This window comes from Danio aesculapii, chromosome 18, assembly GCF_903798145.1.
Source record: "Danio aesculapii chromosome 18, fDanAes4.1, whole genome shotgun sequence".
Taxonomy (NCBI): Eukaryota; Metazoa; Chordata; class Actinopteri; order Cypriniformes; family Danionidae; genus Danio; species Danio aesculapii.
Window position 1 is genome coordinate 17,561,126 of NC_079452.1, and position 20,877 is coordinate 17,582,002.

The following is a 20,877-nucleotide window of genomic DNA, read 5'->3' on the forward strand; positions in this document are numbered from 1 at the left end:
TTTTTCAGGGTACTCTGCGTGCTTCCTCAAGGCTCCATGATGAACTTTTCCAGAAGATTCTTCGTAGTCCAATGAAATTTTTCGACACGACGCCCACAGCTCGCATCCTCAACAGATTCTCCAAAGATATGGATGAAGGTGGGACCTAATGGAGGGATTGAATGAATCTTTAGCAGATATGGGGTGTTAAATGTTGAGAAATTCACTAATATTTTGTTATTTGTTATTCATTCAAGTAAGGGATTCACTGAATCGGTCATTCAGCTGATTCATTCAAATGACCAAGTCACTGAATCCATTATTGATCAGATTCGTTCAAATAAGTGAGTCACTGAATGATTCATTCAGCAGACTCATCCAACTGAGCGAGTCATTAAACTGTTTATTTTGCCCATTCATTGAAATGAGGGATTCACTGAATCACTCATTCAGCAGATTCACTCAAGTAAGTGAGTCATTGACTCATTTATTCAGCAGACGCATTCAACTGAGCGAGTCATCAAACTGTTTATTTTGTACCATTCATTCAAATAAGGGATTCACTGAATCATTCATTTAGCTGATTCATTCAAATGAGTGAGTCACTGAATTACTCATTCAGCAGATTCATTCAAGTAAGTGAGTCATTGACTCATTCATTCAGCAGACTCAATTCAACTGAGCGAGTCATTAAACTGTTTATTTTGCCCATTCATTGAAATGAGGGATTCACTGAATCATTCATTTAGCTGATTCTTTCAAATGAGTGAGTCACTGAATCATTTAATCATCAAATTCTTTCAAATAAGTGAGTCATTGCCTCATTTATTCAGCAGACTCATTCCACTGAGTCATCAAACTGTTTATTTTAGCCCATTCATTCAAATGAGGCATTCACTGAATCATTCATCCAGCTGATTCATTCAAATGAGCAAGTTACTGAATGATTTATTTATCAGATTCATTCAAATTACATTCAAATCAATTAAATTCTTCATTCAAATCAAGCTAATATTCAGGAAAAAAGATTCACTTAAATTAATGCTTAATTATACCATATTACTAGTCTACATCACATAGTAAAGGTGTTCGTTTCCAAGTCCTGTTTGTATCATCAGACACCTCTCTGACCCGTCTTGTGTTTCTGATCTCTTGTTGTCTCCCAGTGGACACGCGTCTGCCGTTTCAGGCTGAGATGTTCATCCAGAACGTGATTCTGGTGCTCTTCTGCTTGGCTGTGATCGGCAGTGTTTTCCCCTGGTTCCTGGTGGCCGTCGGGCCGCTCGTCCTCCTGTTTACGGTGCTTCATGTGGTTTCTCGAGTCTTCATTCGAGAACTCAAACGATTAGACAACGTCACACAGTCGCCTTTCCTGTCCCACATCGCCTCCAGCATTCAGGGCCTGACCACCGTTCATGCGTACGGGAAAGAGGACGAGTTCCTCCACAGGTGAATGAGAGCGGCGGATCATTTTGCCGTGTTCTTTGAATGTGATATGTTATTGAAAAGACTTACAATGAGCTCACCCTGCTGAAAAATAAGAGTCTTTTTGTCTTGTTTCTGGTCCAAATATCTAACAATTCTTAAATCAAGAAGTATTTTCTAGACAAGCAAAAACTATTGTCTTGTTTTAAGAAATAATCTGGCAAAATTAAGTCAGTTTTTTCCTTAAAACAAGCAAAATAATCTGCAAATGAGGTAAGATAAATAACCTTTTGACATAAGATTATTTTGCTTACCCCATTGGCAGATTATTTAGCTTGTTTTAAAGTACAAATCAAAACTAACCACATGATTTTGTTAGCTTACACAGCTAGTTTTGTGGTGAACAATTCATCTTTGCATGTCATTAAGAAAAAAAATAGTTTGTCATCTAAAATTGAAATCTGAAAATGCACTTCCTGTTTGTTTTCAGTTAAATTCTCAGATACATACTGCGTGCCAATTCACATACTCATTCATTAATTTTCTTTTTGGCTTAGTCCCTTTATTAATCAGGGGTCGCCACAGCGCAATAAACTGCAGCTTATCCAGCATATGTTTTACGCAGCAGATGCCCTTCCAGCCGCAACCCAATACTGGGCAACACCCATTAGGGGTGGGCGGTACACCGGTGTCATAGTCATCACCGGTGTGACACTGCGCCACGACATGGATTTTCTAATACCGTCAATACCGTAATAAATCAATTATGCACCTTAAACGGCTGCATTTACATCAATAATAGCTAATTCTAAATAATAAGGCATTCAATTTTCTTCAAATGTTCAGTTGTGGTCTGAATACATGTCCTTATACTACAGGGCTCGAAATTGCAACCATTTTGGTCGCATGAGCGCCCGAAATGTAATCTATGCGCCCTCATAATATATTTGGGAGCATTTGTGTGTCTGAATATAATGGTTGTAGGGCAATCTGATTTGATTTTCTCTATAAACTTGCTGAATCGCTCTACCCTGCTGCTGTATTGGTTCATATTAGCTGTCAGTCACTCAACGCTTCCCGCTGTCAGATAACAGGGAGCTTTTGTTACTGCAGGAAATGCAAACGGCTGAAGAGTGAAAAGTGCACAGGTTTGCAAACCTCACCTAAAGTTATAATAATAATAATGGCGCAGATGACAGCGATCATGACATGAGGTAAATGTTGATCCGCCAGCTGAGATCAATCGAGGGTTTTCGGAGAAGGTGCCTGAATCTCGATGCGTTGCATTCACCGCGTGTTCAGCGCAAATGTCCGCTAAATATAAAATCTAACACTGTACACATCATCGCCAAAGAATCTCACCTTTACTAAGTTTACACTGAAACTACGGCTCATAACAAAGAGCGGAATTGCGCTGGTGGTCATTATGAGAATCCTGCTCTGTCTGCTTATAAATTGGTGCGGCTGACTCGCCTGCTTTATTCCACCAACACAGAGAAATGAAGATCAGCTCATAACGAGACTGAGCATTTACAATGACCCAAACCCAAACTTTTAAAGAGTGATAGAAGTGAGACTTTCTTTTGTCCGTTCTTCCTTGAGATGTATATTATTTTGCTATTGAAAGTAATACCATGATATTATACCGTCACCGTTCAAAAGATGAAAAATACCGTGATATTAATTTTAGGTCATATCGCCCACCTCTAACACCCATACATTCTTGCATTCACACACGTACACTATGGCCAATTAAGCCCATTCAATTCGCCTGTACCGCATGTACAGCACCAGGAGGAAACCCACGTGAATGCGGGGAGAACATGCAAACTTCACACAGAAACGCCAACTGGCCTATCCGAGGCTCGAACCAGTAACCTTCTAGCAGTGAGGCGACAGCACTACCTACTGCGCCACCGTATCGCCCAATTCACATACTATTCATCCTAAATAGTATTTGAAAATAGAATTAGTATGTCCCAAATCGTAGTATGTTGAAAATAGGATGCCAAAGTTTCTCAGATGGTTTTCTCATTCATTTAATCTTTTTTTTCCTTTCGGCTTAGTCCCTTTATTAATCTGGGGTCGCCACAGTGGAATGAACCGCCGGATGGTTTACTATTTCCGGTTAAAAAAACTAATTGTAGAAGCGTCCATACTCTAACCGCTGATATTGCCCACAGTACAATACACGTTGGACGTGAATTCGATTAGAACTACAAACGAGGGTGAAAAGTGTAAACAAACTACAAACATGATGGACGAGCAAGACCAACCATCATGTAGAGAGGCTTCGGTAAAGATGTTTGACTGTTAATTAATATCTAGCTCACTGGAAAATATTGAAATCACGTTTTCTGTGTTCTATTTCTTCTGCAACAACAATACTGAACTTATATACAGACGTGCTTGGACATTAACGTCTGGATGCAGAATTATCCAAAGACCTGAGGAGATTTCTCTGCATGAAAGTCTCGAGAACGGGAGATTAACCTGCTGCTGCTGCTTCTCCAATAAGGAAGGAATTTAAATATGACAGAAGTGTGGATGATTGACAGGGCTTGTAACTAAGCAACATAACAATCTGTTAACGAGGAAGTAGTGTGTCCCAAAGCTTGCATACTCTTCTGTTACACACTCAAAAGTGTGTACTTTTCCTTTACAAAAAAAGTACATACTTTTAGGGTGGAGTTTAAGTATGCGAATTGGGATGCAGCATAGGTCTGTCTCTATTGGGTGTGGCTAACATACTTAACCACGCCCAGTATTAACTAGTATTGAAGACACACAGAAATGGTGAGGAGGAGTGGGAGTTTGTTAGTTTGTTATAATTCTCCCCAAACCCTTTTCCAGATCTTTCTAAATCAAATGCCTACTTTACTACATCCAATCAGCTTGCAGCAGAAAAAACAAGCCACGCCCACCGTTTTCTCATCTAATAATCTGTTTCTCTTGGAAGTGCGTCACAATAGGGAAACTAAATGTGATCGCAACTCTATGTGGAAGTTCATGTGGACTTTAGGAAAAAAAAGTCACTTAATATTGACATTATTATTTCTTAAAACAGGACAAAATGTATTGCTTGTCTAGAAAATGCCTCTTGATTTAAGAATTGTTCGATATTTGGACTAGAAACAAGACAAAAACTCTTAGTAAGAAAAACATTTTTTGCAGTGCGGTGATAGATGCTGTCTATGTCCTCTGCTTCAGGTATCAGGAGTTGCTGGATCAGAATCAGGCTCCTTTCTATCTGTTCAGCTGTGCCATGCGCTGGCTGGCTGTGCGTCTGGATGTGATTAGCGTCGCTCTCATTAGCATCACAGCTTTGATGATTGTCCTGATGCATGGTCAGATTCCTCCTGCTTATGCAGGGTTGGCCATTTCCTATGCTGTACAGGTGAGCGGACATTTTAATAAAAAAAAAGTTGTTTTTGGCTTTTTTTATAAATTCACCATATTTTAATGTGCATAAATGTTTTATACAGCTTTTAGTGTGTACCAGGGTCATTGCTAGACCCCTTTACTGGGGCACATGCCCAGAATAAAGACGTTAATTCTCTATGTACAACGGAATCAACGCATGTGAAAGCAATGTAGTTTAATCCAAAATAAACTGACGCATACGCACAGAAAACCATACCCGCGCGCCTCACGCACCACTCCTGCTCCCATTGTGAATCCCGGTTGTTTACGAGCTGGCTGAAAAAATACACTCCGTTCATACATTGTGAAACCGGCGTAACGTAACAGCCTTTAATGCAGAGGTGTAAGTTTAGCAAGTCTGCAGTGTAAAACTACTGCTTATAGGTAGTATGATGATGATCTTATTTTAAGTAAACATGGCTCCTGTAAGATAGATTTCTTTTGTATAAAGCAGAAAAGAGAGCTGATGAGTTTGAAGGTTAGACTAAATAACATTTATTCTCAGCCATCAGAGTTCGGTCTCAGACAAAAGATAATAATATGCATATTTTTTGTGTGTGTTCTTTTAGAATTGTCATCTGAAATTAATATTCATGCAAAAGGTTTCTTAGAAGATCTCACTCCAGTTGTGTCTTTACATTGGATTGATTTCTGTTATTTATTCAGAATAATAGGCCTAATTGTATAATAATAATTCATTCAGTCATTCATTTTCTTTTCGGCTTAGTCCCTTTGTTAATCAGGGGTTGCCACAGCGCAATGAACCGCCAACTTATCCAGCATATGTTTTACGCAGCAGATGCCCTTCCAGCCGCAACCCAATACTGGGCAACATCCATGCATTCTTGCATTCACGCACGTACACTATGGCCAATGTAGGCCATTCAATTCACCTATAGCACATGTCTTTAAACTGTGGGGGACAACGGAGCACCTGGAGGAAACCCACGCCAACACGGGGAGAGCATGCAAACTCGCTCAGAAATGCCAACTGACCCAGCCGGGGCTCGAACCAGCAACCTTCTTGCTGTGAGGCGAACGTGCTACCCACTTTGCCACTGTGATGCCCTATAATAATAATACATTCATTTATTTATAATATTCATTCATTCATTCATTGTCTTTTTGGCTTAGTCCCTTTATTAATCTGGGGTCACCACAGCGGAATGAACCGCCAATTTATCCAGCAGGTTTTACGCAGCAGATGCCCTTCCAGCTGCAACCCATCACTGGGAAACATCCATACACACTCATTCACACACATACACTACGGACAATTTATCTTACCCAATTTACCTATACCACGTCTTTGGACTTGTGAGGGAAACCGGAGCACACAGAGGAAACACACGCAAACGCGGGGAGAACATGCAGACTCCACACCAAAATGCCAACTGACACAGCCAGGGCTCGAACCAGCGACCTTCATGCTGTGAGGCGATCGTACTTCCCACTGTGCCACCATGACACCCTATAATAATAATACTTTTATTTATTTATAATATTCATTCTAGGTAGTTATATGGGGGGCCCCAGTAGAGCTTTATGTCTAGCAACACCCCCGGTGTGGACTATTTGACATAAAATCACCAAAACAACTCTTGGAAACAGGCTTGACATATGGTTTCTGCTACTGTTTTCTATAGTTATAAAACTAACACAGCCTAAATTAGAGAAAACCGACAAATGGCCAATTTTATGGGCCAATATTTGAGTTTATATATATATATATACTTTTCATTTTCTGTTCATTCATGTTCATCACAATCTCATTTAAAGCGACAGTCAGCAAAAGGCACAATTTGGATCAAAAAATTATTTGTAGGGTGTTTAGAGCTGAATCTTTACATGCACACTGTGAGGACATCAGACTTATTTTATGTCTTGTAAAAGCGGGTATAATAGGCCACTTTTTAAAAAATTTTAACATGATGCTAATGGTCTAATCTGATTCAATAATCTATGCTAAGCTAAGCTAAGATAAAAGTGCTCCTGCCAGACTCAGATATCAACTGAATGGATTCAAAAGTAGTAAAACTCAACCGTTCACCTCTAGGGAACTTGTAAAACGAGCCTCTTTTCAAAAAAAGTGGAGTGTCCATTTAAGCTCCAGTTTGGACTAAACAATCTAAACCAGTGTGTTGGACATCTATTGTCCTCAAACAAGACTAAAAATGGTTGTATTGTCATATAGAAATTGTCTAAAGGATCCAGACTGATGGTTTCTGTGATTTTCCCCACAGCTGACAGGATTATTCCAGTTTACTGTCCGCTTGGCTTCTGAGACTGAAGCTCGGTTCACCTCAGTGGAGAGAATCCATCATTACATCAAGGTACCGTTCTTGCATTGCATTTGATTGAGGAGTTCAACTCGATTTACATTTAATCTGAGATGGGTTGAGAACAGAGAAAGTGACGTTCAGTTTTTCTGTGTGTCTTAGTCTCTGTCTCTGGAGGCTCCAGCGCGGGTGAAGAACAAGGCTCCTCCATCTGACTGGCCTCAGGAGGGTGAGATCGTGTTTGACCAAACAGAGATGAAGTACCGAGACAACCTGCCGCTGATACTAAAGAAAGTTTCCTTCACCGTTCGACCAAAGGAGAAGATCGGGATTGTGGGAAGAACAGGCTCAGGTCGGTCACTCCTGCTTGTTTCTTCCGTTTCTTAAAGGGATAGTCCACCCCACAAATGAAAATGTACTCTCCCTCAAGTCATTCCAAACCTGTTTGAGTTTCTTCTGTTGAACACAAAATAAGTTACTTTGAAAAATGTTAGAAACCTGAAACCATTGACTTCCATTGTATGAAAAACAAACACTGTGGAAGTCAATAGTTACAGGTTTTCAGCATTTTTAAAAATATATTATTTCGAGTTCAAATGAAGAAATAAAGTCAAAGAGGTTTGTGACAAATGAATGATGAGTAAATAATGACTGAGACTGTCCCTTTAAAAGTTTAGGCCCTGATATAATTTAGCCAAAATTATTGGACGAACAGAACAAATACTATAGTAATTTATAGTAAATACTATAGTCTTTTTCAATCATAATATAGTCAACTATATGAATGAATCTGTTGTGGTAATTGTATAGTTGCTGTGGTAAAGAAACAACATTAGTATTTATAACCAAATGACTCAAATAATGTAATTTTAATATTACTACAGGGTATATAATACTGCACCACACTTTACTGTAGTAAAACTAAAGTGTTTATATTTACTGTAGTAAAACAGTATTTATTACATTTATCAGTTCACTATAGTTTTTCCCTGTAGTGGGTTGCAGCTGGAAGGGCATTCGCTGTGTAAAACAAATGCAGGAATAGTTGACGGTTCATTCCGCTGTGGCGACCCCTGATAAATAAAGGGACTTTATTAAATTAATGGATGAATGTTTTCACTATAGTTAATACTACAGTGTGCTGTAAGATTTGTAAATTCTACAGTGTAATACACTTTACTGTAGTACGGTTCAAAAACAGAATATTTACTATAAATTACTATAGTATTTTTTCCCGTGGGATGCTGGCAAAATGAGTTGAAATACATTCAGGCAAATTTTATAGTAATAATAAGGATTCCTTACATTTTATATAGCGCTTTTCTGCACACTTAAAGCACTTGACACATTGGGGGGGAATCTCCTCATCCACCACTAGTTTGCAGCATCCATCTGGATGACGCGACGGCAGCCATATTGCACCAGACCGCACACCAGCTGATTGGTGGAGAGGAGACAGTGATGAAGCCAATTATGATATGGGGATGGTTAGGAGGCCATGATGGACAGAGGCCAGTGGGAAAATTTAGCCAGGATGCTGGAGTTAATCCCCTACTCATTTTCGAAGGGCATCCTGGGATTTTTAATGACCACAGAGAGTCGGGACCACGGTTTAACACCTCATCTGAAAGACGGCACTCACTGAGCAGTATAGATTCCCCTTCAATATAGTGGGGCATTAGAACCGTTTGAAAACATTTTTTTTTATGAACATGAAGATAACAAGAACCTTTTTAAAAACATTCATTCGTTTTCCTTTAGCTTAGTCTCTGATTCATCAGGGGTCACCACAGCGGAATAAACTGCCAACTATTCCAGCATATGTTTTATGCAGAGTATGCCCTTCCAGCCGCAACCCAGTACTGGGAAACACCCATGCACACTCATACACTACAGCCAATTTAGTTCACCCATAGCGCATGTCTTTGGACTGTGGGGGAAATTGGAGCACCCGGAGGAAACCCACACCAACACGGGGAGAACATGCAAACTCCACACAGAAATGCCGACTGGCCCAGCTGGGACTCGAACCAGCAACCTTCTTGCTGTGAGGCAACAGTGCTAAGCACTAAGCCACCGTGCTGCCATCATTTTAAAAACTTTTTTATATAAACCTCGTGACTCATTTTGCCAACACAGATCACATATTAATCTAAACAGACATTTCTTTGCTCAAGTATTTTTTTACCCCTTAACAAATCTAATGAGCATCTCGGAGCCTTTATGACGTTCAGTCAGTCTAAATGCTTAAATCTGTTCGCTGTGTCCTCAGGGAAGTCTTCTCTCGGGGTGGTTCTCTACCGGCTGGTGGAACCGTGTGGAGGCTCCATTAAGATTGATGGCGTGAACATCTGTGACATCGGTCTTGCAGATGTTCGCAGCAAGCTGTCAATCATTCCACAGGAGCCGGTGCTTTTCAGTGGTACTGTCAGGTAGGCAGACTTATTTCAGCTGTATTCTTACTATACTGAATATTTGTATTCAAATAGTTCTCCCAAAATTGACAATTTACTCACCATTTACTCTCCCTCAAGTGGTTCCAAAGCTTTATAAGTTTCCTTCTTCTGTTGAACAAACAAAAAAAAGATATTTTGGGGGAAAAAAACCTGTAACCATTGACTTCCATAGTTCATGATTCCAGGTTTTCAGCTTTCCTCTTCTTTCGTGTTTAACAGAAGAAAGATACGTATAAAGGTTTGAAACATGTAAGGTTGAGAGTAAATTATCACAGAATTTTTGGTTTTGCGTGAACTATCATAAAACTATCATCATCTTAGTGTTGATGCATTGAAAGGAATTTCAAAACACTTTTACAAAATTAAAAAGCAGACACAATTAGAGGAGAAAATCCATTTGAATGTAAACGGGGTTCTCAGGCTTCTTGAAAGTACTTGAATTTCAGACTTACGAATTTAAGGCCTAGAAAGAACCTAAAAGCAAACACAGGTCGCTGAAAGTGCTGGTTTATGGTGTTATTTCAACAATTGTACTGTGCTTCTTTCAAAAACTAAACAAAAAAAACTAAAGCCCTGCTCACACTGTGAGATTTCAGCCATGATTTTGTCATCTGAGACAAATTTGGGAAATCCTAAAAGACTACTAAAATCCTTGGCTGAAATCTTTGATCATTGATTTGACATGCCCGTTGCGATCAGATTTTTCCTCCGATGAAGATCTGGAAGTGTCAGAAGGTTTAGATACTTTCCTGCAGTGTGACAACAGCTTCGATGCAATCCAAGAACTGATAGGAGCGGCAATCCAGAAACCAATAGGAGCGCAGAATCTGATGACGCAATACATGCGACAATTCAAATGACCGCAGGGAAATATCAAAACTGTTTTTTTTCTTCCTGGTTTTATTATTGAGACACGCTGTGTGCAAAATTGCCGCTACAAATTGTTTACGTTTGCTGTGAGGAATCATTTCATAGTAAAAGTGTCACAGATGGATGACGTTAAGCTCATTACATTTCATTGTTGTTCAGTCGGATATTATTACAGCTGAGCTCTTACTGTGCGTACACACCAAAAGCGGTGAGAGCGTCCAAGGTCACTCTGGCCATCCTGGCAACAACGCTGTCTGCCTTCAGCTCCGGCGGCGAGAGCGTCAAAATTCGCTACATTGATCTCGTATTTAAAGGGGCCGTTGCAGCACACCAGTTACATTCCTGCATAAAACATGCTTTCTAGCATTTTCATGCTTTCTTCTTAAATTCATTTAACAATGGAAGATCACGTTGCATGTGGTGTGGCTTTGCTCCACTTAATTATCCAATATATGTCCGTATGTCTGAAATATTCTGAAGCAGCAATACTGTTTTGTACTGTTGCATGAGATTCCCAATTTTTTAAAGATAAATATATAACGTTACAATATTAAAGCACATCAGTAGCTTATTTAATGCTTGTTCCTGTAAGAAAACATTGTAAATAATTGAAAATCCGTCAACCGTAATAATCAAACCTTTGGGAACAAGTGTGGTCGGAACCAAAGTTCACAGGTCTGTGTTCTCTGAACTCCTCTCAAGCGGTGGACTTCTTCATTCTGATTGCTTGCCGCTGAACCGCGTCATAGCATATTACCATAAAGTTGACTTGATTTCAACTCTCCTCGACGCTCACACCAGCGAAGACGCGCCGCGCTGCTCCTCGCCGCCGGCTCTCATTGAAAATGAATGACTTCCGGATACTTTGACGCTCTCGCCGCTTTCAGTGTGAATATACGGTTAAAGTGTGACATGGGAGTCATCTTCGTGCAGTCTGACATACTACAATCATTCAGGACTACAAAAAAATCGCACAGTGTGAGCCGCCTTAACAAATTCTTATTAAAAAATCTTAAATTTAAATCTCATCCGTGAACTATGACAAATAATGCATTTTATCAATATATCAGAAACCACCTTTGAATATTGCCAGTATTAAATTCAACTAATTGTATTAAAGTTCTTTGAGCATGACGTTAAAATGGTCAACTTTTTTGTAATTGACACATTTATATAAATATGAAGTGTAAGTGAGATGCTAAGTACAGGAAGGACTTTCATGGTGCTATATATGCTGGGGGTGTGAATAACAAATCGGTGCTCAATTTAAAATTATTAGTGATATAAAAGTCCTTGAATTTGGTGTCCATGAAAGAATGGCAACCCTGTGTAAAACGATAAACATGTTTTTATGTTGTTGCTATTGTTCAGTAATCCAGTCCAGTAATCATAAGCTGCTCTTGAAAAGGTCAGCGGCAAATGGGGCCGAAGTTTAAATTGTTTGCACTGCAAGTGTCACGTTACAAATGGTTGACCAGTGGGAGAGAAAACACAGAGCTAATTCCCTCATATCAAAGAGCTCAATGCATTTGAACAACATTTGAACTCAATGGAGCTGGATAATGCTACAGTGTTCACAACATTGACACTATTATCCAACTGAATTAAAGGGGTAGTTCACGCAAAATGGAGAGTTTATGCCAGGAGTGCCCAAAAATCAGTCCTGGAGGGCCGGTGTCCTGCATAGTTTAGCTCCAACTTCCTTCAACACACCTGCCTGAAGGTTTCTAGTTTACTAGCTGGTTCAGGTGTGTTTAATTGGGGATGGAACTAAAAAATGCAGGACACCGGCGCTCCAGGACTGAGTTTGGACACTCCTGCTTAATGCTATAAAAGACTTCAAGATGTCGGCAATGGGATTTTTTACTCTGTGGGGGAAAAAAAAGACATTCGAGTTGCATTTTGTGAATAATTTGACAAAAAGAAACATCTAGTTTCCTTGTTTTGAGTAGTTTAAATCTATATTTTTGCCTTTTTTTCAAAATAGGCGTAAAAAAATATATATAAATGTATATTTATCGGCTTGTATATCAGTTATTGGCTTTCAAACGTTTTCCAATATTTGACAAATTTCCATATTGAAGCTGCCATTACTGTACAAAACTTACTGTATTGTTTTTTTTCCCTCAACAGGTCCAACTTGGATCCATTCAGCCAGTATTCAGAGGCGCAAATCTGGGATGCCCTGGAGAGGACGCACATGAAAGAATGCGTAAGACACACCAAATCTAGCGTTCACATGTGAAGTGGTTTCAGCTTGCCATCTATAACAGCAGCCCCTCGTCTTGTCTGACCTACCTAAGGCCAAGAATGAAATCTCAGATCGTGTCTTGTTGTTCATATCCCTCCATCTTATTACTGTTTGTATCGCTCTTCCCACGCTTCTTCTCACGAGTCTTTGAGTGTCCTGCATCTCGTCTCTGTTGTTCAGGTGTCTCAGCTGCCTTTAAAGCTGGAGTCTGAGGTGGTGGAAAATGGGGAGAACTTCTCTGTGGGTGAAAGACAGCTGCTCTGCGTGGCCCGAGTCCTTCTTAGACAGTGCAAGGTGAGTTAAAATGCCTGTGAAATTAAAAATCAATATACATCTTTAGTAACTTTCGGTCCCTCTGCTCTACTGTGGTCTCCTTTGATTATTACTAGTTGTGCCCACATTATAAAAAAATGTAGAAACATTTATTTTTATTTTATTTTAACATAAAGGTCCCATAAAGTGCTTTGAAATATGCATTTTTTTTATTCAATGTTTGACGTAATCTCAACCGAGGCATGAAGAGAGAGGGTGGGCCATAGTTGCCCCTTTCCTTTTTAAAAAACAGGCAGTCAATATGGTCAACATAATCAATATGACTAGTTTTGATTTCATACTGTACTTTAAGGGATAGTTCACCCAAAAAGTTAAATTCTATCATCTTTTACTCAATATTTCAGTTGAAATTAACATCAAACATCGATTGTAAATTACTGCAATATAAATGGCTCCTACAAACTTACATTACACCAGCTAAACTGCGTAGATTAAACCCAAATATTCCTGATAGTTGTACAAAATGCAATGAAGAAGGGGGTAACCTTTATCATTGTGTAAGGGAGTGCAATGAGATTCAAACATTTTGGAAAGAGATCCTTATTATGATTGGTAAATTAATTGAAGAGAATATACATTTCGTTCCCAAACTATGTTTATTTCATATATACAGTTGAAGTCAGAATTATTAGCCCCCCTGAATTATTAACCCCCCTGTTTATTTTTTTTCCAATTTCTGTTTAACGGAGAGCAGATTTTTTCAACACATTTCTAAACATAATAGTTTTAATAACTCATCTCTAATAACTGATTTATTTTATCTTTGCTGTGATGACAGTAAATAATATTTGACTAGATATTTTTCAAGACACTTCTATAGACCATTTTGAGGGATGTAAACAAAAACAAAGGTCCCAACGTACTTCCTGTTTTACATTTTTCATTTCTGTAGTTTCCAAGAATGCAAAATTAGCCACATGTTGATAAATAATGTTATGATAGCTGTTTTAACATTGAGTTATGATTTAATTGCCTCTTGTTAAAGTTATGAATTAGTTTAATAACAAGCAGGAAATGTTCACATTGAAATGGTCTATACAGCTTAAAGTGACATTTAAAGGCTTAACTAGGTTAATTAGGTTAACTAGGCAGGATAGGGTAATTAGGCAAGTTATTGTATAATGATGGTTTGTTCTGTAGACTATCGAAAAAAATATAACTTAAAGGGGCTAATAATTTTGACCTTAAAATGTTTTTAAAAAAATTTAAAACTGCTTTTATTCTAGCCGAAATAAAACAAATAAGACTTTCTCCAGAAGAAAAAATATTATCAGACATACTGTGAAAATTTCCTTGCTCTATTAAACATAATTTGGGAAATATTTGAAAAAGAAAACAAAATCAAAGGGGGTTAATAATTCTGACTTAAACTGTATATCCTGTAAACCTGGATCTGAACACAAGCAAACGCAAACTATTAAATTTTAGTTTACTCCACTTCACTAAGTGAAGCGTGTTATTGCTTTAAATTAAAAAAACAACAACTCAAAGGCCCATCCAGTGGCCAGTGGATTAAAGAAATGACTAGCAATCGTGCTCTGGAGAAGCTGACACACAATGTTAAAGGGACATTACAAGATTTTGATAAAATACAGACCCCCTCTTTCAACACTTTCTGAACCAGGTGGACCATGCAACATTTTTTGATGTTTGAGTTCAAACCCTTGTTGATTTCTTATTGTATTGTTCAGATGTCTTACATTTCAGCAACAGTTAACACATTTGTCTAACCAGCACACACTGGACAGCTGTGAAATGCAAGGTACAAAAATGTACTGAACATTGTTATTATTGATTTATTTTTAATTATGTACTGTTATTATTTGAATTTAAGTAATTTATTTACATTTTATTTTCACATTTTGAACAATTTGTCTTTTTATTTTTTATTTGTATAGGATTTTTTTGTGTATTTTGTTCTGAAGTTCAAACAAAACCCAATAAATATATTTTGGAAAAAAATAACATCAAACATCGAACAAAACTGCGCGTTTCAAGGCGCTCCATGGGACTTTAAACATGTTAACTGGGATTAGCAGAACAGACCTTTTAAACCCAGTCATCCATTTTGTTTCCTCTCAATGTTTAGATCTTGATCCTGGACGAGGCCACCGCAGCTATGGACACAGAAACCGACTGTTTGATTCAGGAGACCATTCGCAATGCTTTCCAGGACTGCACCACTCTGACCATTGCACACAGAGTTCATACGGTGCTCAGCTGCGATCGCATCATGGTGCTCAATCAGGGCCAGGTACAGCAAAACCCCTCTGACGACTAGTATTCAAGGTCTATTTTAGATTAGATTCAAGATTAGATTCAATTTATTGTCATCACACATGTACAAGTACAAGGCAACGAAATGCAGGTAAATAAATGGAATAAATGGTTTAAATGCAGTTGTGTGGCAGCAGTCTGTGAATATAAGCAGCTTCTAATGATTCAAATGTATTGAATCTATTTGTTATAATCACACTTGATAAAAACAGTCTGCAGAAACACTTTGATTGACATTCTCCATTTGTATGTGTCATCAGAGGGAGAAAGCCCCGCCCATTAGTGACGATCTCTCCCTTATTAGCATACGGCGTTAGTCTTGTTTTTGAGTCTGCCACTATGCTGACACAAAGGCATTTGTAGCTCCGCCCTCATTTGAAAAGAGCACAGTCTCATTTGAATTTAAAGTGACACTCACCAGAACGGCACAATTAGGATCGAAACCTGAAAGGGGCAGCTTCAAAGAGTTATAAAACATTATAAATGCGGTATTTTGTGCTGAAACTTCACATACACACTCTAGAGACTTATTTTACATCTTGTTGAAAGCGGCATAATTGGTCCCCTTTAAGTAGCAACATTTGTCCCTGTAATTGATTTCCAAATGCTGTTTTCATCATATATTAAAGGGGTAGTTCACCCAAAAATGAAAATTCTATCATTCAATCTCCACCTGTTTGGATTTCTTTCTACTGCCGAACACAAAAAAGATAAAGAATGTTGGAAATTGGTAGCTATTGACTATAATATCTTTTCCTACCATAACTATGCCAATGATTTTCCAACATTCCTCAGAAAAACATAACCACCTGTGGGTAAGAAAATGTTGAGTACATTTTGGGGTGAACTATTCCTTTAAAGCAGACCTATTATGCAAAAATCACTTTCATAAGGAGTTTAAACACATTTGCGTGGCATAATATAGCCAGCCTATGATTGTAAAAATGTATTAATTCTATTTTTTTAATTACCATTGATAAAAACAGTCTGCGGAAACACTTTGATTGACATTTTCCCTTTGTACTTGTCAGCCTCACCCGTTAGTGATGTTACAAGTAGGGATTAATTACTGGACCGATGTTTGCTAACCGCCACAGGGTTATGGACATATGCAAGGTTTCTGAGAACAAAGAATAATAGAATTACAAATTAAATGACTGAAATGTACTTATACAAAATAACAAATAAACTGAAATATATCTTAGTATACAAAAGTAGACATATTTGTTTGCTAATACAAATTATAATTATCGGCATTTTACACTATCAAGGATCAGTGTCTCATATTACAGCGCACAATTCGCGTGCAATGAACAGGTCGCAATAATAAACAGATCGTGAATGATAAACAGATTTAAACTACTAAACAGTGTTTGCTGATTCAGTCATCACATAACAGTATATAAGAGCAAGTAGAATTAAACTTACTTTATCTGTCACTCATACAATGTCACAATAATGCGAGCAATCGAGCGAACTTTCCGGTTGAAAATAGTTGATGCAACACTAAAACACGGTGCTTGTAATCAGTTCACTAAATGTCCACATGTGATAGAACAGTGCTAACTTGTGGCATACTTGGTGTACTGCGTGTACATACTCTCTGATAGGCATACATGGAGAATTCGTAACAAGTGAGAATCTCTTCCTCATTAGCATAGACAGCCCTGAGTGAGAAGCAGGCGTTTTTGAATATGCGGCTATGCTAACAAATAGGAATTTGTAGCTCCGCCCTTTTTTCAAAATATGGCTGGGAGTATAATATTATTAGAATTTAAAGTGACAGACACCAAATTGGCTAAATAACATAAATATTATTATTAGTATTCTTGTCCCTTTCATGGCTTGTGAACGTCATTTGTGTGTCACTAGTTATGTTTACATCCATATATGCGATTAAATTTATGCGCATAACTGGAATATCAAATAAAAGACGTGTAAATAAAGCAGCGATTCCTTAAAACGAGTCAAAGAGAACAAAATCGTCACTTCCTGATTAACTAGCGTCAAATATCAAAAGTAAAAATGGAATTTGCTCCGGTAGGAGATGCTGCGTGAATCTTTTCTTTATTTAATAAATTACTTGCACCTTAGAAGACCGTATGCCGACATGCAATGAACGCGTGGTGGCGTTTGAGAAGTCATAGAGCACAGACGCTCTTGACAGTTCTGGAGGTCATTTATAATATAATAACACTAATGCCGAAATGGTTCAGGCGTTTTAGAATGACCAAAACAACATGTCAGATGTTTTACAATGTGCTCAGCCTGCTGGTTTGTCCATTCACTAACATTTGTATCATCACGTGATCTCTTATCACAAAATCACATGACTTTATTAATAGGCATTGTGCTAGATCGCCTTTATTTAATTGCCCTAATTAAACAAAGATAAACCAGGATCCTCCCTTGCTATATTTCTTAGCTAGAGTTTAGTTAAAGGATCGTCTTTATAATGTTTTTGCAAAAAGAATAAATTAGACTCATACTTTACCACACAGGGTAACTTGATGGGTTCTGGAAAATGAAGTCAATGTCCACTCCAGTGAAGAAAAGTAATAAAATACACTTTTATTAATTAAACAAAAGACATATAACAGAAACAAAATCCTTACTTTATCCTCCGTTGAGAATAAAGGGCAACCGACTTCAGTATACAGAAGTCCGAAAGCGCAAAGCTGCTTTGTACATTTCAGCTTTTATACTCATCATGCATAGATAACGATCGACGCTGGGACCGTGTTGGGAGACAGGTCTCATAAACAATGTTCAGAAACAGAGCATAGATCAACCAAAAACACAGGTGCACATCTTAATTAAATTCCACATTTCAAAGAGCATATATCATTTGAACAGTGGGAAAATCCCTCGGGAAGACAGATACATAGTCATCCGAGTATAAGTCAATTATTTGGCAGTTATATTCTCAGCCTTCATAGATAGTGTGCCTACACATTCATGCACTAAGAGTTATGTGTTTAAACTGAGCAGCGAGGTCAGTTAGAGGTCCTTCAGTTGGTTTGTTGGTCCTGCGCGCCCTCTTGCGGAGGCGCCTCTCCTTTCTCTTACGCTTGGTTTCCTCATTAAGAGTTGTGCTGTTACGCATTGGGATATCAGAATACATCATTGATTTTTTTGTGTCTCTTACGATCAATGTCATGAGACCAACCAAATATAACGGCATACTGGAATTTGTTTGGTAAAAGTGTTTTATGTGCATCTTTTCTTAACGAATGAAAAGTTTATCCTACTTTGTTATGTGCATACGTTTTTGATGTTCCTTTTTTAAAACTTAAGCGCATCTTGGCATTTCCATCAACCGATTTGTCCAAAACGGTCATAAAAATAGGTGGATGAAAACATAGCTAATGTTTTAACTGCCAGACTTTTGCATTTTAGTCAACAGAGGTTGTTTTAAATGTCCTTTATAAATAAACTGGAAACTTGAATCCCGACAGCCACCATAGCTTTCGTTTAATAGAGCACATCTGTTAATATCTGACTTTAATCTGAAGCAGTGGTCCATTGTTGTCCTTCAGACATATTCGTTAGAAGATTCCTCATTTTAAGCCACCTCTTTTCTTTTTTTCCCATTGCGACCCAGGTGGTGGAGTTCGACGAGCCGTCCAAGCTCTTGGCGAACGAAAACTCGCGCTTCTGTGCAATGCTGGCAGCAGTGGAGAACAAAATCTCTGTAAGAGGCTGAAGGATGTCCAAGCCAAGGTTTCAACCCAAGGACTGAAGGGAACATTCTCCATTAATATTCCAGTCATTGCTGCTTCAATGTTCCTCCCTCCTGCAAACCTTCGAGGACCTGCGGAGGGAGGTTATTGTATTTCCATGAAACTCATGGGCTGTCATTAGGGGCATGCCTGTTAAGATGTACTACTTGTCAGCTTCAATGGTTAGGTCAAGAAACACTGATACTGTAATGCTATTTACACGACGGAGAGGGGAAATCAGTTTTCATGTAGTTTAATTCATGCAAACTGGTATGTTTCACAGAGTACATATCTCTGTTTATACGAGTATATATATGTATATGTATATGCATATATATATATTTACAATGTCGTTGCAGAGTTCTTTTGTACTGATTCTGCTGGTCTTTGTACAGTATGTAATGTATATATACACACATTCAGATGTATCATCTTTCATTATGATTGAATATTTTTGACAACTCGACTGTCTTCAGTACATGTGTAAATGTTGTCTTGTGACTTGAACCCTAAACTTTGGCACAGGTGATGTTGATGTCCGCAGGATGTTTTACGAGCACTGAGTAGATGGGACTCTTTTATGATAAACAGTGCTGCTTATTTACTGTGTCCTTGCTCAGCACACCAAGGATTCAGTCTTCTTTAGCTAAGAGGCCTTTGTATATTTCTAGCCTATTTCCACCGTTAACATTTCTGCCTGTTCCTTTTGTTTTTCCTCTTACGTGGTCATTTTTTGCTCTTTTATCTATCAAAGCGTTTCTCATTTTAGCTTATTTTTGCACTTTGAATCATTCGCCTCTGTAAGAGGTTGGAGATTTCTCTGACTTTGTCCCAAAAGAAATGCTCGTTGAGCAGAATCTGAACGGGCCTTTTGTTTTCTTCGTGTGTTATTATGTTGTCTTTCACAGCTCTGGTACAAAGAGATGGCGCTGAATGCACCTTCTGAATCAGGTTGTAAGGGTATTTTGTGGTCTGCATAAAGGGGAATCTGATTTTCCCTCATCAGATCCTGCAAAACAGCAAAAAAAACGTTGTCTTTTCCATTTCTTTCCATAGCCTTAGCATGATTTCTTAATTGCCTTGTGAAAAGGGTGGAAAGAGTAGGAGAGAGAACACGCTCTCCGCTGTCTCAATAAATTTATTTTAGGTTTACTCTTTCTGTGTCTGTTTCTGTATTACCGAGATAGGATTAACTGTAATAAAAATGTGATATCAGACTGCTGATACGCCTAAGACTATAGAAGGTCATTTTAATAATAATTTATTCACTTTTCCAAAGATTCACTGACACGCCTACTGAAAAAAACAGCCTAGGCTGGATGGCTGGTAATAGCCGGTTGACCAGTCTGGTTTTAGAGGGGTTTTGGCCATTTCCAGGCTGGTTTCCAGCCATTTCCAGCCTGGTCTTAGCTGGTCAGGCTGGTAAATGACCAGCTAAAACCAGCTTGACCACCTAGCCAGGCTGGGAGCCCAGCCAAAACCAGCTATGTCCAGCTTAAACCAGGCTGATCAAGCTGGTTTTAGCTGGATTTAGCTGGTCGTTTTCCAGCCTTACCAGCTAAGACCAGGCTGGAAATGGCCAAAACGCCTCTAAAACCAGGCTGGTCAACCAGCCTAGGCTGGTTTAAGCTGGATTTTTCAGCAGGGACATCCTGAATTTTTTTAAGTATCTCTATACATTTCTGCAAATTGAAGAATAATGCGATTTCTGAGGGTGAAGCCATCCCAAAGACAGTTATGGTATATACTAATTGTTAAAAGTTTTAATATTACATTCATATATATTGTTGAGGATAAATCAAATTTTGGGAAAGTACATAAGGGAGAATGTACATTTAGGCGGCTGTTCTTGTAGAATAAAG

General features: G+C 38.4%; 1 protein-coding gene across 1 annotated transcript in view; it reads left to right on the plus strand.

Annotated features, from left to right (window-relative positions):
- abcc5 (ATP-binding cassette, sub-family C (CFTR/MRP), member 5) overlaps positions 1-20,167 on the plus strand; it is a 53,028-nt gene extending 32,861 nt beyond the window's left edge. The window contains exons 16-25 of the mRNA XM_056478158.1: positions 9-138; positions 1,146-1,428; positions 4,615-4,801; positions 7,071-7,160; positions 7,269-7,458; positions 9,379-9,538; positions 12,566-12,644; positions 12,864-12,977; positions 15,106-15,270; positions 18,898-20,167. Coding sequence (XP_056334133.1) covers positions 9-138; positions 1,146-1,428; positions 4,615-4,801; positions 7,071-7,160; positions 7,269-7,458; positions 9,379-9,538; positions 12,566-12,644; positions 12,864-12,977; positions 15,106-15,270; positions 18,898-18,999 — 1,500 coding nt within the window. The 3' untranslated portion in view covers positions 19,000-20,167. The remainder of the gene's footprint in view (positions 1-8; positions 139-1,145; positions 1,429-4,614; positions 4,802-7,070; positions 7,161-7,268; positions 7,459-9,378; positions 9,539-12,565; positions 12,645-12,863; positions 12,978-15,105; positions 15,271-18,897) is intronic.
- Positions 20,168-20,877: the final 710 nt, after the last annotated feature.